Below are 22,876 nucleotides of genomic sequence, written 5' to 3'. Positions count from 1 at the left end.
CCTGCTGAAAACCTTTCCCAAAGCAGAGTTTCTGAGTAAAGGCTTGTTGGCATCTTAAGTAAGGTTTCCATTTTTCTAAAATGTAACAAAATGGAGTTTGTCATCCTGTTCCTCACAATTTTCTCTTTTATGAAGAACCCCCACCTGACCTTCAAATATAAAGCATGTTGATTGTTTCAAAGTAAGGACAGTAAAATGAAGTAACTGGGTAAACCATATTCTGTCACGTTCCTCACCTCCTTACATTGCGGCATATTATATATCCACAGTCTTTCCCATGAAATTTATTTGCTTTATTTCTTGTCTAAAGAAGCAACATGAGTCTCTTGTCAGCCTGCTTTACATTTCTTTGTTTAAGGATCAAATCCTACAAAACATCAGTCTTCAAGCAGATGAGAAAAATGTAATAATTTTCCTTTAATGCAAACACAGATGATACTAATGCTAGTATTAGATATCTTTATACACACTTTTTAGTATCTTCTAGTTTAATTTTACAGAGTTTAACAAGATACACACAATCATAAATGACTAAAAATATGTAATACATTTGATTGAAGTATATCACTCATTTGACTGAAAGATTAGCTATAGATATTTGAAATCACTAGTCACTATGCTGCTCTTTTAGTATACTGCTTTTACTATATATTCTGTGCACCACTCAGGAGAATTTAATTTGTATTGTTTCTTTCATTAAGGGGAAGCTGCCACTAAAACAAGCCTTTTTTTCTAAACAGTTGTCTTTTTTGAGTTTTATTGTCCCATAATTAACCAGTGTAGTGCTGTTCGCGCAAGAGTGCCAATTCACTGAGATCAGCTCCAAGCAAAGTTCAAGTGAGGGCTAACGATGTCTTAAACTTTTATGGAGGAAAAATATGGCAAAGTTAGTGGCTGTAATCCTGTGATACAATCAGATTGAAGTGAACTTAACCAAAATGCCCTCAGAGATGGAGCTTCAACATTACATGCTGCTATGAGAGAAAGGACAACCTAAGGTCACTTATTTTCACCTGGGTGATTTGGAAAACGACCTCTAACATTCATTGTTAGGATGTGGGATTTCTTTGCTTCTAAAATGTTTGCTTTGACATTGCAGTTTCTTATTAGAAAAGTGTCTCTCTGCTTTGGATGAAATATGAAATGGAAACAAAATCCCAGAACAGTAAGAGTTTGGTAACACAACAACAGGATGAGCTGTTTGAAGTGTTCTAAATTCTGGGTGAGGAGATAGAGATGTATTATAATAAAACAGCTTTCTTGAAGCATGTATCTCTGTAATGATGAATTTTTATAAGGCAAGTAGTTGGCTGTGTTTAGATGGTATTTTACACCTGAAGTCAAAAAACTGATTTAAAAAAACAGGTCACTCTACAAAGATGGAACTTCCATTAAATCTTACTGAGATTCCTCTAAATATGCAATAAACTCTCCAAGTAAACCACAATGCAGAATGGTGACTTTCAATGACTTTTAAATCACAACCACAGGAAAAAAATCCCTATAATCTTCTACAGGATATACAGATCAGGGGAGGTAAGCACTACTTTCAGATTTCCAACTTAGATCATATCTGGCGTGACTTTTCAGATTAGTCAAGTACCCACACGTCCAACTTCATCAGCTCACAGACTGCTGCAGACACTCCACACATTAGAAATCAGGGTAGGGTTGGTTTTATATGAGAAACCTAAAAAATGCTTTGTCAGTTTTGAAAATTCTTTATGCTCATCCCACCTAATAATCCAGTCATAGATTTACAAGAAGAATGAAATATTTCATGACATTCATTTCCATGTATTAAGTGATAGTAAGATGATCATTAGAGAAGAGGGAGACAGTTAACAGAACTGCAGTCTATATATAGACATTGGTTCTTCCACTTCATCAGAGAATATATTAAATGTCACATTCTGTTGCACAGCCAATTAGAGAGGTAAGCATGACAAAAAAGAGTTTTCCTGCTGGTTTGTTACCAGCACAGCATGGTATCAAAAAACAGAGACAGGGCTCCCTAGCCAGGAACAGACTGCAGCAGTGCTAAAATACTTTAGCCTTGAACTAAGATGAAATGCAAATACAAAGCAGTTCATTTTAAAACATGTTTAACATTAACTGAAATTCTGAAGAGTTAATAATTTGGTCTCATATTTAAGTAAATACATCTGCAGCAGGAAGCACACTATGGATTTTGCCTGCCAGTATAATATGCTAAAGTGAAGTATAAGTAAGAAAACTGAATAATGCTGAACCAAGTATTTGACAATATAAAATTTTAAAACCAAAATTATTCTGAAAAACATCAAAAGATAATGTGTAAACAAGTCTTCTTTGGCCCTCAACCTTTTCAAATGATGTAACAACTATTTTAACCTAATGCTCTGTGTAGATGGCACTGGAATTATCACTTATTATATCTATTCTGTTTTAAGGATTCTTTAATTAATGAAGCAGTATATAATTCTACTTAGTAAACATTATCATCATTAATCAAGATGAAACTAATATTTTCTTCATCTAGATGGTAAAGCAAGCCAAATTTCTCAAAAATGGAAAGTTTAAAACACTGGGGGAAAAAAGGAAATATAAGAAAAGAACCAGAATGAATCACATGAGACATCAGCATATTTTCTTATAAAATGTCTCAGTAGAGTCTCGATAACATGTATACATTTTTTCTCCCTCTATTTCTAGCTTAAGCAAAGAAAAAGAATGTCAATATCTTCCTTAAAATAAATTAGATTCTTTCTTTTATGAGGAGGAAGATGACGACAAAAAACAAGAGAATCATATAATAGGGAGTCCTAAACTCAGTTTAGAACTGAACTGAATGGAAATTTAGCACTGAAAAGTTTTGCACAGGCAGGGCAAATCTTTTATATTGAACAATGCTTAATTTAGAAGGCAGGTGATTACTTCAGAGCTGTATAAAACAAAATTACTTTTATTGCTACTGAGTAGCTAAAATTTAGCCCTTTCTTCTCCTAAAACATGTATTTCCGTATTTTTCTGTGTTTTCAAAGGTAAGTGATGCAGTGATGCAGTTTTGCTGACAAAACAGTTGCATTAATGAGCTGTTCTTTTCTTTAAGACAACTGAGGAGCCTTTGATAAACTGAAAGCAGCAGCATGTAAGGCTCTCAAAAAGTTATTAGAGAAGTAACATAAGAAAAAGTATGAATCAGGGTCCTCTTTTTCCGGGCAACCTGGAACTTACTATGCAAGTCCTTCAATCTCATAAGGTTTATATTTCAACCATTGGCTTGCATACTCTTACAACACAAGCAATAGAAAGATAGAGAAATCTGCTTCAAATACCAGACAAAATAGTAAATACCTTTTCTTTTCTCCTCAATTAGTTATCTAAACATTTCATCCAATACTTGTGTTTATGGGATAAAGTAGCTGAAGTGACAACTGCATGTACTGTAATATTGCAACCTATCATCTCTCCTTTGTTCTTTGTTGAAAGGATTTAATACAGAATAAAGATCATGAGGCTTTCAACTTGAAAAATCAGTGTTTCTCATACCTTTTGTTTGATGATCATGTCGTTGATGTCATCAAGATCACCTACTTTCACTCTCTGAGATTTTATCTCTCGATCCAGTCGAGAAAGCCAGTCAGTGAGTTCTGCCCATGCCTTATTGAAGTCAGCCAAGGCTGGAACCTCCAAAAGCACAGAAGATGGCATTTCTGGTTTGAAGGTGGTGGTTTCCTTGGTTACCCTGGTTTGTGTATCCACAGCAACAGTTTCACCAGGAGTTACTGAAAGAAAAAAAAAGCTAAAATTATTGAATAAATGAACAACGATAAATGTTTATTTCAGTATTTCAGAATTTATATTGTAGAAAGGGTAACACAGAAATAAGCCTATTTCTTTATATTATCTCTACTGAAAATATGAAAATCAAAACTAAAAGAAAATATGAGTTCATTTTTTTCCACAGGAGTTCTATTATAATATCTGCTTAACATCCAGCATTCTCAGCATATTCAAATTCCATCCTTAGAAGACCAGATGGACCTAGTAACACTAGCAAAGTTCACAGTGTAATAAAACCCCTCGCTAAAGGTCGCTGAAGCAGGAGTAATTTTCCAAAAATCTAGTAGTGTGGTCAGATCTCTCTAGACCAGAAGATAGATTGAAAAAAGTTGGTTGGACTATTCAATATATCACAGCATGACCATGTATTTAGAAACAAGTTTCCTCCACTGTGTCCAGGTCACTTTGTAGCTGTGAAATTGTCTGACCAACAATCTTCTCACTTACTGTTATCACCAAATGCTTCCCATAGGCCCTGTGGCCAATATGGAAACTTATACAACCAGAAATTCAGCCTTGACTAATTGGTTACCTTTCCAGTTCATAACTTGAAAGTATTATGTTCTCTTATTTGGAGATTTTTGGATTTTTTTTTCCTTTTTTGGACTAAACAGACATATCTTCTTAGTGTCTTTTCCTGATCTATTAGCTATAGGTTCTAAATAATCTGTAAATTATTCATTGCTTGAAATGGGGAAGTACCCAACACTGAAGCACAGTTTCTGTCTCTGCAGCAAGAATGATGACAGGTGCCACAGACAGATAACACTGGACAGATAAGTGTGGAACAGGAAATCATTCAGAAGTTCAAGGCTGATCTTTTCGTCTTGGTTTTTGCTATGTACGAAGAGGTGGCTATGAACTGTTGGGCTCTTTTTGCCCTTCAGTTAATCATGCAAAAGCAGTTCCTCATGGACAATATTGTTGTGGATGAGGCCACACTAAATTGTATTTTGTTTTTTTTTTCTCATTTTTTAAAAAGGCCAACCAAAGAAGAAAAATATTAAAACAGAGAAAACAGAACACATGGCATTGCTTCACGGAGATTCTGTACTATTAGAAAAGAGACTAAGCACCTAGACTTCAGAATCTCTACCTGAATCAACTGTTGAAACAGCAATACGTAAACCAGGAAGGCTGAAATAAAAGCTCAGTGGAGTGTGTTCTACAATTTCTAGCATTGAACCACCAAATATTAATTTCTAAAGGATCTAGATGGGTTTTTTTTTTGCATTTTCCCCAGTTTTCTTACAGAGTAGAGAAAATCAGTTTCCTGCCCTCTTCCTGTGAGGTAGCTTGTCTTCAACAAAAACAAACCAAAACACCAAAACAGTGTAACCCCATGCACAGTAACTTTTTTGTTTTGGTTTGGTTTTTTCTTGCTATTACTTCTGGGAGGCTAATGGTTTTCCATTGGCATTCATGCCATTACAGCAAAGTCTGTTTGAAATCTGAAAACCCAGATAGCAGGTCAGGGTTCAACAATTTGTCCATAAAGCCAAGGCCTTATATTTCCTCTGTGACTTCAGAGATTCTTAGACAACAGGAAAACAAGAGTTTCTTAATTTGGCATTCATGAAGGTTATTCAGAAGTTGTCTTATCTCAAGAAAATTTCTCTCCTCACCAGCACTCAGGTAAATTGAAGAACAATTTTCTGAACTGGAACATCCATCAGTAGACTTAGGGTGTCTAAGAAGACTGCCTGGCATCTCTTTGCCCCTCACGTACTTTGGCCTGAGTACACAATCATATGTTCATTAATTAATAAGTATTTATTTAATTTTCCTCTAGTGACAGCTATTTCAGAACAGGGTGTTTCTAATGTTCTAAAGTTTATGGGTTTGCTGATCTGGATTTGCCATATGGGGTTGGTTTTTTTGTCCATTGGGCTGCTTTTTGTGTGGTTTTGTTTGATTATTTTTGTTTTTTTTTTTTCCTTGTAGTTCTTTTGCATCAAGAAACTTAAAATATTAGAAAAAGGTTGTGAGATACTAGCAGAAGGGCAACAGTCTAATATAATGTCTTCTCTAAAAACTTCAAGACCTACCAGTATCTATTATCATCTTCTAAGGGTGGTAATAATCTGTTCCACTTTGACTAACCACTAGAATATTTGAGTTATCAAATTATTTATAAAAATTACCTTTAGAAAGTGTTTGCACAGTGTTTCACTTCTGACACTTAGAACATACCTATCTCTTATTTCTCTCTGTTTATGCTTGCACAGAGATGACACAGTTCATTTAACAGAAGTGTATAAATGAGCGACTAAAATTAATAAAAAAATATAAATCAACATTAACTACACAATACGTAGCAACAGATCTCATTCTGAAAAAATTTATCCAGAACTGCACTGACAGATTCTGTGACTCAAAGGGGACAGTTTGTTCCTTTTCCTTTTGATGGGGTCTTTTTATTATTTTTTTTTCCCTCAGGAAAATTCATTTATAAATGCAGAACTGGAATTAAAATTCTTTTTTTTTTCGAGTATCTGAGCAATAAATTCTATCCTACTGAAACACATCATAAAAAAATTAAGGACTTCATATTTCAACTTATTTAAAGGTTATAATGGTTCACATCTGTGATATGATAAACCAAAAAACCAAAAGGACAATTGGAATTGAAGTCATTACACCACTGAAGTATTAAGTTTTTAAGGTGATTTCTCATTAGCACTTTCTGCTCTTTAACAAAAAAGGGAACAACACAGAAAAATAATAGGAGAAAACTAAACCACAGAATAATAGGTGTGATTTTCAACTTGAACTTTGAAATATGCTGGATGAAATCAAGTGTATATTGGTAATTTTGCATCTTAAAAAGAATCTGTAATGTTAAACTTGAAGAGTGAAAATAATTGTAATGTATAATGAAATTGAAATTCAAATATTGAATGCAAACCCAAGTAAAACAGAATGAAACCAATTGCAAGGAAAAAAATTTCCCCCCTTCTTTTACTCTGATTAATTCAGTGTTGTGTTTCAAGAGAGGGTCAAACTGACAACTCAAAACAAATAAAACTCCTTATTCAGGTACTGAACAGGAACAGAACAGACAGGAAGAATGACAACACTTTCAACAGCTTCAAAGCCCTTCAAACACTCTCTTTCAAGCCACAGTCTAAGCAGAACTGCCTCAGTCCACAGGAACGTTCCTAAACCATCCTTCTGAATGCTTTTAGTGGTGCTTAAGTTGCAATTATGTAAGATAACTGCATCTACTAGGTCAAAGCTTTTTGACATAGAAGAAATAACATAATTACCGGATGTGGATTTTAATTCAGTTTGCATGTCTAAACTGAATGTTTTTAGTTCCATTGTTAACAGCACAAAGTAAGGGAGATGCCAGCCTTAAATCCTTCATGCAATGAATAACAGTAATATACACCCACTAAACTTCCTGATTTAGTCGAAACTCAGCTGCATTTTACTCTGACCAAGCAGAGGAAGAATACCTGTACCTTATGGCATACACTCAGATGACATCACTCAGTGAATTTTTTATAACACATGCAACACTGACTTCTTTAGTGGCAGGACAAATGAGTATTCTCTCAGTGGGAAAACCAGCAGTTTGCTGGCTGGGACATTGCACACCAGGAACGTTTGGCTTTTCCATGGGAAATCTCAGTGCCATTTTATGAGCACTTTATCCTTGTGAACTTGGAACAACTAAACTCCACAATAGCACACAGGTGAAGTTCTATCAGCTACGAAAATGCATTTTTCTTTTTTTTTTTTTCACTAAACTCCACAATAGCACACAGGTGAAGTTCTGTCAGCTACTAAAATGCATTTTTCTTTTTTTTTTTTTTCTTATGCTGTGTCATTGCAACCACTTTTCTACAGGGTTAGACCATCCACGATCATATTCTTAAACTCCAAGCAGACTTCCTGGAGAGAGATCGGGAAAGACAGTTCTGAAACTGATTTATTTAGACTTGTTCCAGTGATAGATGAATTGTCTCATCTCTGTCTGTCCTTCAATGTCAAGGAAACAAAGTTAAGAGTACATTAAGTTCTCCCATTCAGTACAGCCCCTCCCTGCAAAATGCTCACTGCCAGTAACACTTTTTGCAGAGGGGCTACAGCTACCTGCCAGGTGTTCCAGGTCATAAAGGAGTTCTGAAAGGAAAATAGTGGCCAACAGAACTCTGATTAAATATTATAATATAAATTTATTACCTCAAAAAGCCCACCAACTTTGAAGTTTGAAAGCAAGGAATGTTTTTTTCTAGTGATCTGAACTCAGAATATCTAAGTCTTTATGTTGATCAAAAATTGTTGCCAACAAAATTCCACCCACAGCTCTAAATGTGGAAAATATGCATCCTTAGAGCATTGTATCTCAAAGCTAACATTTTCTTAACATTTTAGCCAGCTTTTAAAGACAAAAATCATGTTTCAAAGTGAGTCTTTCCTATTTTAATACAACACCAATGTTTGATTTTCTTAGCCTTGAATATTTAGTAAAAACAATTCCTAGAAAAAGAAGACTTGGTACCTGTATCAGGTATATTCATACACAGTAATTTTTATAGACTATAAATGGGTAAAAGTTTTATACTTAATTTCATGAACACTTAGGGAACATTCACATTATGTGTTACTGTCATCAGTTTAAAATACAAGTTAAATGCCTAGACTAACTTTTACTTCTAGAAGCTCTTTATGACTCCTAACAAATCATTATGGATTATATATAATTTTAATTACAGGTAAAAGAAAAGAAGCTGACAGTTTATGGGATTATTAATTAAAGTTTAGATCTAAAATAGTCTGTGCAATGGGATGGAGGGACTGAAACTAAAGACACCTTAGAGGTTCAAAAGAAAGTAGAAAGTCAAGGTTAAAATGCTTAGGAGAAAAAAAGATTTACAAGTGAATGTGTACTGCTATATTTGAAAAATAACGACAAAAGTTATGGTTTCTAAAATGTTACTGTTACCATTACTAGATTAATAAACAACATCAGAACTTTAAATTTTGTAGGAACGTGTCAGCTTTCCCAGACTTTTCTTCCTTTGTCATAGGATAAATCTGATAGAATTTTCTTACCGTCCGCCTTTTTATATGCAGCAGTGTGACTAAGCTATTTATTGTACAATGCATTCTTCCAAGTCCCTCCAAACACAACAGCAAGTTGTTTTGATATGTCTTTCACTCAATGTAAAGAAAAACTCTTCAATAACAAACAATGATTTGCAACAGGAATAAGAACATACAAAATAGGTAGAGTCTACTAAACACTAAGAATTTCAGTGATATAAGCCACATAAGTAGGCTTGTGTCCATCACAATGTAAATAAACATTAGGGTGAAGTTAAATTTGTGCCACATAGCAAAAAGTTCACATTGTGACCTGTTGCTGCGAAGAGCTTCTGCAAATATTTTCTATATATGCAAGATATCTAGAAATGGAATGTTAACAGTTCCTTTGATCATAATAAGTACTTCAAGGTAATTTCCATGTACAGAAGTTAGAGTTTTTAAAAAACTTCCCTTTTTAGAAGAGAATCAGGTTGGAGAATACCTCAGCAAACAGGACATGTATAAAAAAGTCCATGGGCTCTGATGGGATGCAGCTGTGAGTGCTGGGGGAGCTGGCAGCAATCATTGTGAGGATTCTTTTTACAAACTTTGATGGATCATGGCAAATGGAAGAAGTGTCTGAAGACTGGAGGAAAACAAATGTCACTTCTATCTTCAAGAAGGATAATATGGAGGACCCACGGAATGAAAATTTCACCTCAAACCCCGGGAAAGTGATGGAGCTATCAGCATCATGGGCTGCATTAGGAGGACCATTGCCAACAGCTAGACAGAGCTGATCCTTCCCCTCTGGTCAGCACCTGGAATACTGTATCCAGTTCTCAGATCCCTAGCACAAGACAGCTATAGAGCTACTAAAGAGAGACCAGTAAATGACCACAATGATGATTAAGGGACAGAAATGTCTGTCACATGAGGAAAGCTTAAGGGAGCAGGAGCTGTTCAGCCTAGAAAAGAGAAGACTCAGGGGGAACCACTTGAACGTGTATAAATATCTGAAGGGAGAGTGCAAAGAAGGTGGATCCAGGCTCTTTCCAGCGGTGCTCTGTGACAATAAAATGGGCACAACTGAAACACAGGAGGTTCCCCCTGAATATCAGGAAATGCTCTTGAGGGAGTCCTGAAACAGGTTGAACCAGAGAGTTTGTGGAATCTCCACTCTCAGAAATACTCAAAAACCACAGGAACAGGATCCTGGGCAGCCTCCTCTATGTTCTCCTGCCTGAATAGGGGTTGGACCACATTACCTCCAGAAGTCCCTGCCATCCTCAGTCTTTCCACGGTCCTGTACAGCTATGTTCTCAGTTTCAAATACTCTCTAAAAACCAAATTGGAAATACTGTAATGACAGAGAATGCTTTGGGAAGGAAGCAGCTAAGACTGAAGATAATACATGGGACTATTCCTGGCACAGTGTACATAAACAATTCAATTGACTGCTCTACGTGCAGTGGAAAAAACTTTAAATCCTCAGCATTTGATCCTAATTAGACTATGACTCGACCAGGGACAAGTAGTACAAAACCAACTGAAGATTGTAATATAGATCTGTAAACAGAGGTAGCATTAATACGCTTGGACCTATTGTTCCATTCAAACCTTTCTGAAAGAGAAACTGCTCTAAAGTTCAGTCTCCTTTTAGTAATATAACATTGCCATGGCATCCTCCAAGAGCCTTTCCTTAGGCAGAGTTCAGCATGATTGATGGGGCCACTAAAAATTGGAAAGCAAAAGGCTGTGGTATGAATGGATCACTTTTAGTGAGTGTGAGAGTTAAACAGACAGAAACTAAAGAAAGGTAGCCAAAGAAACTTCCATATGCATTTTTTAAAAGCAGTATAATTTATACCCCTACACAAGGCTTTTTTTTTTTTTCCAAAGGATAAGCATCTTTTTCAGTGAGCAGTTGTTACAAAAGGGTTTCATGAAAATGAATGTTTTGTGCTACAGCAGTTGTGGTGCTGTAAAATCAAATTCTGTCACATACTTGCCTTATAAAAAACGTTGTGACTACATCTGTCACAAATGATGCAAGCACCTCTCACTATTCCTTTTGTCAGTAAAAGTAACAAGTTCCTTGATTTATGCAGCTTTCAATTGGATGACAATCTATATGACAACAATCTACAATTCCAGTGTACTGCTATTGGCATGTAACTGAATTTTGGCAGCTAATTCTTTGATATAAGAAAGAAACCACACTGCCAGCAGTTCCAACTTTTACAGTCTCATAAAAATCACCTCTTCTAAATTTTGTAAGATCTACACATTGATTTAACAGGCATAAATTGCTGTCTTAGCCAAGGGGAACTCTGAATAAAGGGTGTAAAAATTGTACACAGATACAAAATAACAAGGAACCCGTTGAATTCTAGGTACCTTGTCATTAAAAAAAAAAAAAAATCATAACAGTTTTGACGAAACTGTGAAATAATCAGAGCTCAGTTATTAGCTAATTTAACAGCATTACAGAATTTATATAAAAATGTCCAAGTCTACCTTTATTCTTCAAGTGAAAAGTCTTGTAGGATTAAAACCAGTTGTTCAAAGGCAACACCATCACTGTCACTTTGTTTTGACAATGGAATTCCTGAAATCACTACAAGCACCTTCTGTTCTTTCATGAGAAATATTAAAATATCTTGCTTGGTAATACTTTGTGAAACACTTGTCAAGTTTTCTCCTACAATGCTTACTTTTCAGGTCAAACTAACCTCTATTTTAGTTTCACTCTAAGAAGAATTGCATTTGGGAACTTAAGTGTGGTCTGACCACCAATCTACTGTTAAAGAAAATATCAGTAATGCAAATCTCTTCTTGCCTATCTCCACCACTTCATGTCCCCTGCTACTCCACACGGATATAAAGATAGCAGTCAGATATTTCAGTGACAAACTTCATATAAACCTTTTTTTCCTCATTTTAGCCTTCTACAGTTTAAGGAGCAAGTCTTTCTGTCATTGTCTCATGCCCTCTGACTAGAGCAGAAACCTTAGAAGCAATTGTGAGCTTTATTCCTCATTCCCTGTAGCCTCCACTCTGCTCATGCTCTTTGGCTGGCTGTTTCTCTGTAGGGCAGCCCCATTCACAACAGAAATATTAGGAAGGACGTCAAAGACTCAGGTAGGGCATGACCAGGATATCCCTGAGCACTGCTCCCTTCACAAGGAAAAGCTGGCTTGCTTTGCTCTTTTAAAGGGATGAGTCAACAAAGAACAGACAGGTCAAAGGGATGAGTCAACAAAGAACAGACAGAATGGCCTATCACTTTCTACTATTCTAGCAAATTAAAGAGATTTTCATGCAATGTAATTGTCAATAGGCCTAATTACTATACAAAAAGAAACAGAATAGAGAGATTACTGCTATTTGCAGGCTGATGCTATCTGGATAGTCAAATGCCACAGTAATTTGGGTTATTGTAACAAAAAGAAGGGGGAGAGAGAGAGAGTAGGTTTAAAACACTATTTTAAAAAAAAAGTGATTTAAAGATGGAAAGCTAGAAACTTAGGCAGAAAAACTGAAAAAGGACATAAACTACCTTTTTATTATGGACACTTTTTTGCTAGGAACTCTACTCCCTTTTTCCATATCTTCCAGAATAAACTAATCTAAATTCTTGATTCTATCTGTTTTTTAAAATGACAGTTGCCACATTTTTTGAAAATTGCCAATACTGGATTCTATTACCAAGATTATGGGAACCATATAAAAAAGTCCAACCATAACTGTAACTTAGTTCTGTGCTCTCATCTGATATAGGTTTTTCAATAACAGTCTGAGGAATTCTACGGTATGCTGTCATTTCATGGGATTTAACCAAAATAAATCTGGCATATCCTGCTGCTACTGACTATTGATCAAGACATTAAATGAAAGAAAACAAGCTGCAAAGCTTGCTCCTCAGAAGAAAATACCAGATTGTATTTTAAAAATGGAATAGGTGAATGTGGTCCTTTGAAAGACTAATGATAGCATTAATCTTATTTACATCATAAATATTGACTGCTGTGCTTCAACAGCTTGTTACAGAATAGAAAAAGTAGACCTTGGTTCCATATTGTCTTTAATAACAGCAAAGCAGCCAACTCCTGTTTTGACTTTCTCATTTATGTTTCATCATAGGTATGGGTACAAAAAAAATTTCTTTGTAATCCCGAGTGAGTTATGTTTAATCAGCTGAGCCCTGAACAAAGCAAGTTCACATTCCTTTTGTAAACTGCACTGTCACACCTGTTTATTACAGATCTTTCAAAGAGGAACCTACTGCAAGACCCCTGAAATAGGATGTTAAATATAAAGGTGTAATTTGTACACAAATTTTGGTTTTTACTCAAATTAGGCTTTTATGGCTTAAGTATATTTTGCACGTATTATTCACCTGTCAGAAAATCCAGAAGCAAATCCTCAAATCAATATATGTTATAGAGATCAAAACAGAAATTCTGAGAATAACAGAGATTTGTGCTTCTAAACTTGCTTATCATGTTTTTATTCATACAGCTTGGAAGGCATAGTGTCAGCTTTTTATATAGATGCTTTTCATTACTTCTCCCTGTTGGTGTTACAGCACATGCTGTGAATGACCTCCAGAGATTCCTGAAGCTATATGCAGAGAGAAAATTGAATCTGAAAGCTTTATTAGACAAGTTTGTCTTCAGCTTGTGTCTGATGTCAGCTGTACTGAAAAATAGAACTGCTTGTGAAACTGGGTCCTGACCTTGAAAAATCTCCAATCAAGTGGTAACAGATTCAGTTTTGTGCCATATTGTTATTTGCTGGATGTGTCACATATGTGAGAAGTAAAAAAGCTTCTTAATGGAAATCAGATGGAATGATTAGACACTTCTTTCCTGAATACAAAGGGGAAAACATATATATGGCAATTTACACATAATAGGGTCATTTCAGGCTGGCATCTCTGAACCTCTTTACTACATAAGTCTGTAAAGTAAAATGACTCAAACCCAAGTCTACTAAAATTATAAATACAAACCATTATTTATTCCTTCATCCAAAAGACAAGGTAAAGACAGTAATCTGTTCCTTTACTAATCCACTTTATACAAGTGTGAGCAATCTTTTTTAGGCCAGCTGACTAAAGGAGGAGTCTACTGTTACTGATCTCTAGTGATTTAAGAGCTCAAGGTATTCTCTGTGATACTTCCCCACTGCATTTTTACCTATTCAATTTCTCTCTTGCATTTTATTTTTGTAAAACTTTTCATAGTGTTAAACCAAATTATAGTTAATATTAAAAATAGACATTTCCTTTAGAGTCAACCTGCACAATTATCAGAAACTACATGGTTCTAGACACATGATCATTACTGGAAGTAGTATTTCACTCTACTACAACTCATGATAGTGGTCTTCTTTACTGGTGTCCTAAAACCAAAGTAAACCAAAATGGACTGCTGGCAGTAGCACTGCCTTCTAATTCAGTGGAGAACTACTACAACAACCAACAGTTGCATGCTGTGAATTTTTACCTGTTCAACTCTCTGGGGAATGATTCCATAAAATTAAGTATCTACCACATCCCTCATAAAATCATTTTAATAGTTGACAATGAAGTTCCTCTAAACAGTGAAGACTATGTGCAATCTAACTTTAAATATCAACACATGTCCATTAGTATTGAAAACACTGTAGATGCACACATCCATGGATTGTTCAGTCCCTCCCAAGGAATTATTTTGAGTATTCTTGGTCTCAATTACACTATGCCAACTGCTATAAGCAACACAGACACTCAAATATCTGATTTGTACATTTGTTTTTAATATGTCCTTTGAATACACATATGCACAAAGTGCACAAAGATTTTTAAGACTAGCTTTTGGAAATTCTGAGAAAAAGTACTGAACTACAGCATATGTGTTCACTCAAACAGTGGCATAATATATAAACAATGACTGCTTCAGAGCACATTAGCTATGGAATACGACAAAAAAGAAAATGTATCTATTGTGCATTTTTTGCCCAAAGCTAGTTGTTGTCATTTTGTTCCTTACATTTTTCTTGTTGTCTCCTGATTATCTCCTAAATACAAATGGTTTGTTAGTTTTAAAGAGGCAGTGGAACAGTACACAATCCAGCCCTGAAGTCCATGGAGATGAATATATTTCAATGGTTATAGTTTCCTAAACAAAGAATCCTTCATCACCACTGAAAATGTTAAACCAAATATCATATCAGACATTTAACAGGCCAGTCTTCATAATGAAGGACACTGCCATGTCCATCTGTATGTCTCTCTATCTTAGACGTAACCAGTATGGAATAATAAATAACTCAACTATGCATTTATTATGAAAATGAAAGAAAATTCCAGATGCATACTAGCACTACAGAAGCACTTTCAGCCTCTGAGGTAAGTGGATTTTAGTTTCCAACTTTAAGTTTTCATCAAGGTATTTATTTTCACATACATGCATATGTTTAGTGCTAAGTTTCCTCAAAAACCTACAGACTCATGAACAGTATATTTTTAATAGCACCAGTACTTGTTTCTATTGCAAGCAGTGAATATGAATTCCAGCTGCATTAAGCCACAGCAGTGCATACACTGAGTAACTGGTATTTTTCAAGAACTGTTGTATGTGATCTTAAAAGCCTAGAACAAAGCACCATGCCTAGTCCAGGTGGGGATTTGCTCCACAGAGAAATAGAAAACAAACTAAACTTCTCAAACAGAAGGAGACATACTATATTCCTGCAACTAAAATACCAAGGATAAGCAAATTAAATTCTGTTGTCACTACTTTCCCCAGATTCACAAATATCACTGTTTTAATTCAAACCACAAGACTCAAGATATTACAGACTCTGGAGGTGACTGACTGCTGTGAATCTTTTTCCCACACCCCAGCTGAATATATGGGCTAATAAGTGATGAGTTCTCTTCACCACTATTGCTGCTGGTGAACTTAGTGCAGCTCACAGTCCTCACAACTCACATCTAATGGGTTCAGCATGATACCTCACTCCTCTCCCACTCTTCTTCATCCATTCTAAGTCCTGAAAAGCCTTCTTCCCCTGAAGAGGGAGGCCCAGTCTTTGGCGCTGTGTCTGCAGTGTCTGACTTCTACTCCTAAAGCAAGTTATACTGAAAGCACAGGAGAGCATTGATTGCAGGCATTTGAAGAAAGACACCTAAAGCTGATGGTGAGTGCTGTGAGCTCTGGTGATGCAGTATTAGCTTTCCTCAAATTACTTATTTGTAGTAAGTGTACAACACCTAACAGTGCATATAAAGCCTTTTTGTCAAATGCAACCCTGCTACAAACTGTTAAACACAACCAATCCTTTTTTATCTTTATCTTTTTTCAGACCTGCTACAAATGACTCTCCAAAATAAGATTGATAACTTTTAAAGTTTAAAGGGACAAATTCTACTTAATTTCAGAAGAATTTTCACCATTGTAATTGATAATAATTCTCACTCAACTTTTGTCTTCATTTCAGAGTCACACGTTTCTCTCTTTCACTTGATTAGGCATTTGATACAAAAAAAAAAGACAAAAAAGGGGCAAAAACTTGTGTAAGCAGTCAGGAGAAAAAATGAAATTGCTTGTACACAAAGTACTGTTTACTGAATAAGTTAAACTGCAAGAGTATTAAGATAATATATCACTCAGAGTTTTATTAGGTGAATATGTAAAATGTAAAATTAGTTGCTCAAGTACATTCAGCTAGATTCATCTGTAGTTTTAAAATTTCACTGACTTCAAGTACAGCATAACTTAATAATAAAATAAAAAAATAAATACACATCCTTTTAAAGAAATTGTACTTTCAAGATAGCTCTAAGTAAAAGTGACCAAAATTTTCCCCTGGCATCTTACTGGAGTGAAGACAAATTATAGAAAATATCTTCCTCCAGAACAAGTCAGGAAGGCCTCCCACCCCACTATGGATTCAGAGGGGTTTACAAAGCAATGTATACCTTTACCTACTTATTAAGTAAATACAGTGATAGGACTTCAGTATAAAAGAAGAAAAAGAAGTAGTATAAATGCTAATGATGCTATTAAAACCTCCCCCTCCTGGAAAAGCACATTCCAGAACTGCATTTCTCTCTGTTGAAAATGTTTTCAAACTGCTGGCTAAGCAATGCATCAAGGTATTTGGATAGAGACATTCACACCATTTCACATTATCCTGTCAAGTACAGATAGCAAGTATGATTTTCTTCCTGATTCATCTTATCTTGGAAGTCAATCTTTGCTAAGGTTTTAGGCATACCCTTCAGCTAAGTACACTTTTTGAGCCGGAGAAGTAATTATTGTTCCTTATGCCTGAGGGCACACTGGACTCATGGAATATTAAGGACTATTTTGTAATGCTTCTTCTGCTGAAGAAACTATAATATGCAGACCTAGAAATAATTATAACCAGGGTGCTTTACCTCTGTAACAGCTACCAGATGGAATTTATTAAGACTCTCTGTCTGAGTTCTTGTAGCCAGACCAGACCAAATGACACCTGACAGGGCTGTAGAGATAAGCCAGTTATGTCTTCATTCTCTGGTCTCAAATACACATGTCAACATTATTCAATCCTGATGTCCCTGCATGTCTCTATAGGATCAGGAACTGAATAATTATCAACAGTAGATACTGCCATTGCTTCAAAAAATCCTTCCAAAATAATTTTGTGCATCTTTCTTTAAAAATGACCTTTAATGATATTGTTTAGCTTTTGGGAGGCTTTTGGTTAAAGCTAGCTCTGCCATAGCCAGTTTGAGTCCCTATGGTTCATGAGAGTCAGCAGCACAGAGTAAATAAGGCCATAAAAATATCTGTAAGGGGTTAAAATAAGCGCAGAACTTATAGCACAGAATGACCAGACCCATGACATCCAATTTCTTCCCTCCTCTTCTCCCATTCTTTTAAGTGAAATACAAAAACACCTTAGTAGCAGATATCTTTTCCTATCTTTGTGGAAAACTGCTGTCTTAGCCTGGAGATGAAATGGCGCAGGGGGATCATACCCATGTGTTTAAATATCTAATTGGAGGAGTAAAGAAGACAGATCCAGACTGTCTTCAATGAAGCCCAGTGACAGAATAAGAAGCACATGCAAAAACCAAAATACCAGAAATTCTACTTGAATAGAAGAAGAAACCTTTTTTTTTTTACTGTCAGAGTTGCTCAACTCTGGAAAAAGTTGCCCAGAGAGGTTGTAGAGTCTCCATCCTTGGAGATATTAAAAACCTGACTGGACATGACCCTGAGCAACCTGCACTAATTGACTGTGCTTTAAGCAAAAGGAATAGATGTCTCCCCAGGTCCCTTTTGAACTCTACAGTTCTATGTCAATATATGTATAATAATGTGATCACAGTAAACTCAAATAAAGAAAAATTATGAATTAGTGTTATAAGCACAGGTTCAAATTTTAGTGCTCTTGACAATAGAATGGAAATCTGTCTTACTTCCTGCTTAATCCTTTATGGAACACCAGTGCTTTCATTTTCTGCATGTATAGTTCCATCTGCTGAGTCTCAGAAATGTTTGCAGTCAGAGACTACATTTTGCATTAAGGTGAGTAATTTTGCAATTCTTCAGATAGAGGTGAGGTAATATAAGAATATATACTCCTTTACTACTCCATGTTCTGGCTCTTGTTCCATTATTACAATTTCTTTTGTTACAGCAGATCTGACATAACCTGTTCACACAGAAAACTGTCACAGCAAGTTTAGCACAGCAAAAAATTATTACCCATCTCCTTCATTCCCTCCACGTAATTACATTAATTCCTATAGAATGCCTTGGAACAAAATCATGCAAAGCAAGAATACTGTTGTCCTCTAGTTTAAAAATATAGTAGCGGCATTTGGCCCTTTTTAGAAAATTGAAATTATTGCCACGGAACCACAGTAGTCCTAAGGGACTAAAACCAAACAATAGTTCCTTTTCAGTAAGATTCAACATGTCACGAGCAAGACATCTTTTCTTGAACTCACACATGCTATTTGGGCAGGAGCTGGACTGTCTTTTGGTACTGAAATTTCTGGATTCTCTCTCTATGGAGCAATTATGTAGTTCTCTGAAAAAAAAGGGCTTTTTGCTTTGCTGTCCTAGAGAGTCACTTGTAGAAGGTACAGAATTCTCCAATTTAAGATTCCTTGTGTGTTACCCACTAAAGCATGTTAAAAACAAGAGAGATCAACAACCCACATGTAATCCAACTCCAAGATTGATTACTGCAGCTGTATCATACCCTGAGTTACAGGCAATCTGACAGGGGTTGGGGGGACAGATTTCCTTCTGCTCCCACTCATGATGAGCAGCTTTCCAAACTGTATAGGTAACATTCTTCTTTCAAGCAACTGAAATGGTTCAATACCAAGTAAAGAATCTTAGAGACTTTAGAAACTCAGATTGAGCACAGTGCTTCCGTGAAGCGTTTCTTTTTCACCCCTACCTAATCACTACATTTCAAAGGAAAGGACTGGGAAATAAAATCCATCTATCAAGGAAAAAAAAGATGAGTTTGTAATCCTTGTAGGGAACAAGAGGTGCAAAGAGATATGTGAATAATCTAATATAAATATTGTTGAAATAATTCAAATGAAATGGAGATCAGGTATCTTGTTGCATATTCATGAATGCAAGAAACAAAGAGATCTATATCACAGACTTAGGGTTTAACTGCAGAATTACTCCTACCATGTTGTCATATGACTTTCTCTGTGAATAGACAAGCTTTGTTTTGAAACAGTCTCACTTTATTGCCCTATCAATAATAATAATTTCAGAACTTCATTCTGTGACCAATTTAGAGATACTTGACCTATAACATTATTATCTTTTAATTTAAATAATTTGTCTCCCTTTGTAGTATTTCCTCCATTAGCATATGTAGAAAGTAAAAATCTCACCTCGTCATGGAATAAAAGAAAAATTACTTTGAAACGGTAATAATTTGAAAAGCATTCTGCAACCTTTTCATCAAATCACAATCTAATTTGTCTCCTGGAATACATTGCATAAAATAGAAAGGTAATGATAAAAAACCAACTTGAATGCCATAGTAGCACTTTTAAAGATGCAGAATTAATTTAGACTGTCTCCATTCATTTTCATTTTGATGTGTTCTTTGTAATTAATTTAAAAAAATACATGTTTTGAAGCACTTACAGACACCTGAAGATAGATGGCCAAATGCTGCTAACGCTGGCTTTTCCTTTAGTTGTTGAATTAAGTGGTGTATTGCCTCCCAGTCAGCATTCAAGTCTTCTATTTTTTTCTAGAATAGAAAATAACAATATATTAAATTTATACAAATTAATGTATCACAGATTCATAGAATAGCTTGGGTTGGAAGAGTCCTTAAATATTGTCTAGTTTCAAGTCCCCTCCCATCATGGGCAGGGATGCCAACCAATAGATCACTTTGCTCAGGGCCCCATCCAATGCAGCATTGTAATGTAAGCAAATGTAAACAAATGTAAATAAATGCAAAATAAAATAAGTTGGTTTTTTAGTCTGGTGGATCACCTGAATTAAAAAAAACCAAACAAAACAGAGAGATACCATAGTGAATTTTCACAAACGAGGGAGAGGGACAAGTAAAATCCTTTCCAGCTGCACTACAAAAGTGTTTCCTGGTGTCAGGGCCTTAAAAGCATGTTTTCTCCTCAAAGTTTGGCAGCTGAAGCTCAGAGCTGACTTAGAACCAGCGCAGGTGCCTGACTCTGACCACAGAGAGACTTCCTGGACCAACTGCAGCCCATTCCCTTGGCCCTGCCCAGCCACCCGGGGTTGTGTTTGATTCCCCTCACAGGGCTTGATCCTGACCCTGCCAGGGACAGCGCCCCAGCCTGAGAGGTCTGGCTTTTAAACTAAACTAAACTGTTACTATTAAACAAAACCTACATGAAAGTCTGGAGTGTGAATAACATCAGATAATCCTGAGAGGCATTTAGGTTTGAAAATGGTGTTTCTACCTCTCTTTTTTCCTTGCTTTAAGGACTGTAAAGAAGGATGAAGCTAATTCTATGCTGACGTGTCTAAGCTCTTAAAATGAAGACAGCATTTCTTTTTAAGTTGTTCTCTGATTCTCTGCTACAAAAGCACAGAGTACTGATGCCACTCAGGAATGCTTTTAGTATTCTATGGTTTCAATCCACAGTTAGATCTACAGTCGAAATCACAATCCAGCCTTGATAGAAATAGGATGCCTATTAAGAAAAGTACTTTAATTACCTAGAGTCTAAGATGACAGAGGTCAATAGTAGAGGGGTGGAGAACAATGCTCATTAAATTGATGTATGTAGCCACACACACACAGACTCTGAGATAGTAGGGAAGCTTTAGATATCAGGAAAAGATTTTTCACCTGGAGGGTGGTTGGGCACTGGACCAGGCTCCCCAGGGAAGTGTCACAGCTCCAAGCCTGTCTGAGTTCAAGAAGTGTTTGGATAACTTTCTCAGGCACATGGGGTGATTCTGGGGCTGTCCCATGCAGGGTCTGGAGTTTGACTCTATTCCATGATTCTAATACTGGTCCTTGCCATGAGTAGCTGCTTGATCATTCTTACATATATGAGCCAGAGATTTCTTCCCAGCAATGACAAAACATAAAACATGCCTACCACACATGTTAGAGTGGGTTGTCTGGGGCAACAGCTACACCACTAATAAGAGAGCAACCAGTTCTAAACCCTTCTATCAAAATTACGGTTTGATCTTGCATCTGGCATAAAATAACATGCATACATTAAAATGTTAACTTCTTTGAGCACAACAATTTTGCTGTAATTGCAACTCTAGCACTTTGGTGACAAGCATGAAGATCCAAATCTGGTGCACTTAGAACAAATTTTATAGATTTTCCTTAAATGTCAGCACTGGAGCAATTTAAGCGATGTTAACATCCTTACGTGAACTAATCTCACTGACAGCACTAAAATTAGATATGAATATTTAGAGAGAGAAATGTAGTCTTTTAAATGCAAGACTGAGGACAATGAAAATAAATTCCTCACTACTTACTTCTCACACACCAGAGAAAAAGATAAATTGAGTGCTGTCTTAAGGAACCACAGCTTTCACTGGCACAGAAATCCTTTCCTGAATAAACTGTTCTGATTAAGTGCTGTTAATCATGAGATTGGGGCTTACATTCTTTCTATTGCCACTGACACCAGCAGTAACCTCTCCCTCCCTCACCTTCAAAAGCTTTACAGAAATGCATTTCAAAAGCATGAAATCCATTTTATAAAAGTGAATAGGTCTGATTATTAAAGTGCTAGTGCTTAAAGGATCACACATCTCATCCCATTCTTGACTCTTGAATCAGCACATACAAGGATTTCATTTGCCAACAAAAATGTTTTTACAGTCTTGCATTGAAAAATTCTATTTTAGTACGCTTGGTGACGGTGTGAAAATATACTTATTTCAGTGACATAACTATGAGATAAGATTAAGTACGTGTCAATATAAATCCATGGGATTTAATTTACATTCAAAATACTATAATGGGAATATATTATAAAGGTAGCAAAGATAAGCAGCTAAACATTAGGAAATGCCAGAATAATTTTAACTATGAACATTATTTCAGATAAAATGCACATAAATTGCAGGGATATCTCTAATTTTCTGGCACATACCGCTTTTGAGCACAGGAAAGGTTTGTGGTGAGAATAAGTCAATAGGACCTCTACTTCATTTATTGAAAAGAATGGGAAGATTTGTGGTGAATTAAGGAAATAATGGAGGGAAAAAAGCAAAGCTGCCTCAGACAGCTAAATAATCTACAAATTTGTCAAGCAATGCTATGCAAGTAATTAATGCTTTTAAAGAGGGCATATAACTTTATCTTTTTTTCTGTGCCACACACTAAACAAGAACTGTGAGTCTAAGTATTGAATTGCTGCTTGCACTGTGAGTGATGTCCATATCCTGAACTGAATTAAGCAGGGTTCAGCCTAAACCAAGGGCACCAAAGCAGCTCTAATTCAAGAATTTTC

General features: G+C 35.9%; 1 protein-coding gene across 9 annotated transcripts in view; it reads right to left on the bottom strand.

Moving 5' to 3' along the window:
* Positions 1-22,876, bottom strand: part of DMD (dystrophin) — an 896,220-nt gene that overhangs the window by 323,417 nt on the left and 549,927 nt on the right. For all 9 annotated transcript variants that reach the window (XM_017733467.1, XM_017733459.1, XM_017733457.1 and 6 more), the window contains 2 exons: positions 20,037-20,145; positions 3,532-3,767 (listed from right to left, as the gene is read on the bottom strand). In XM_017733467.1, the coding sequence (XP_017588956.1) occupies positions 3,532-3,767; positions 20,037-20,145 (345 nt within the window). The remainder of the gene's footprint in view (positions 1-3,531; positions 3,768-20,036; positions 20,146-22,876) is intronic.

The sequence above is a fragment of the Corvus brachyrhynchos genome, unplaced genomic scaffold, assembly GCF_000691975.1.
Source record: "Corvus brachyrhynchos isolate BGI_N302 unplaced genomic scaffold, ASM69197v1 scaffold34, whole genome shotgun sequence".
Taxonomy (NCBI): Eukaryota; Metazoa; Chordata; class Aves; order Passeriformes; family Corvidae; genus Corvus; species Corvus brachyrhynchos.
Note: the sequence above shows the minus strand (reverse complement) of the source record. Positions and strands in the feature narration are given on the sequence as shown.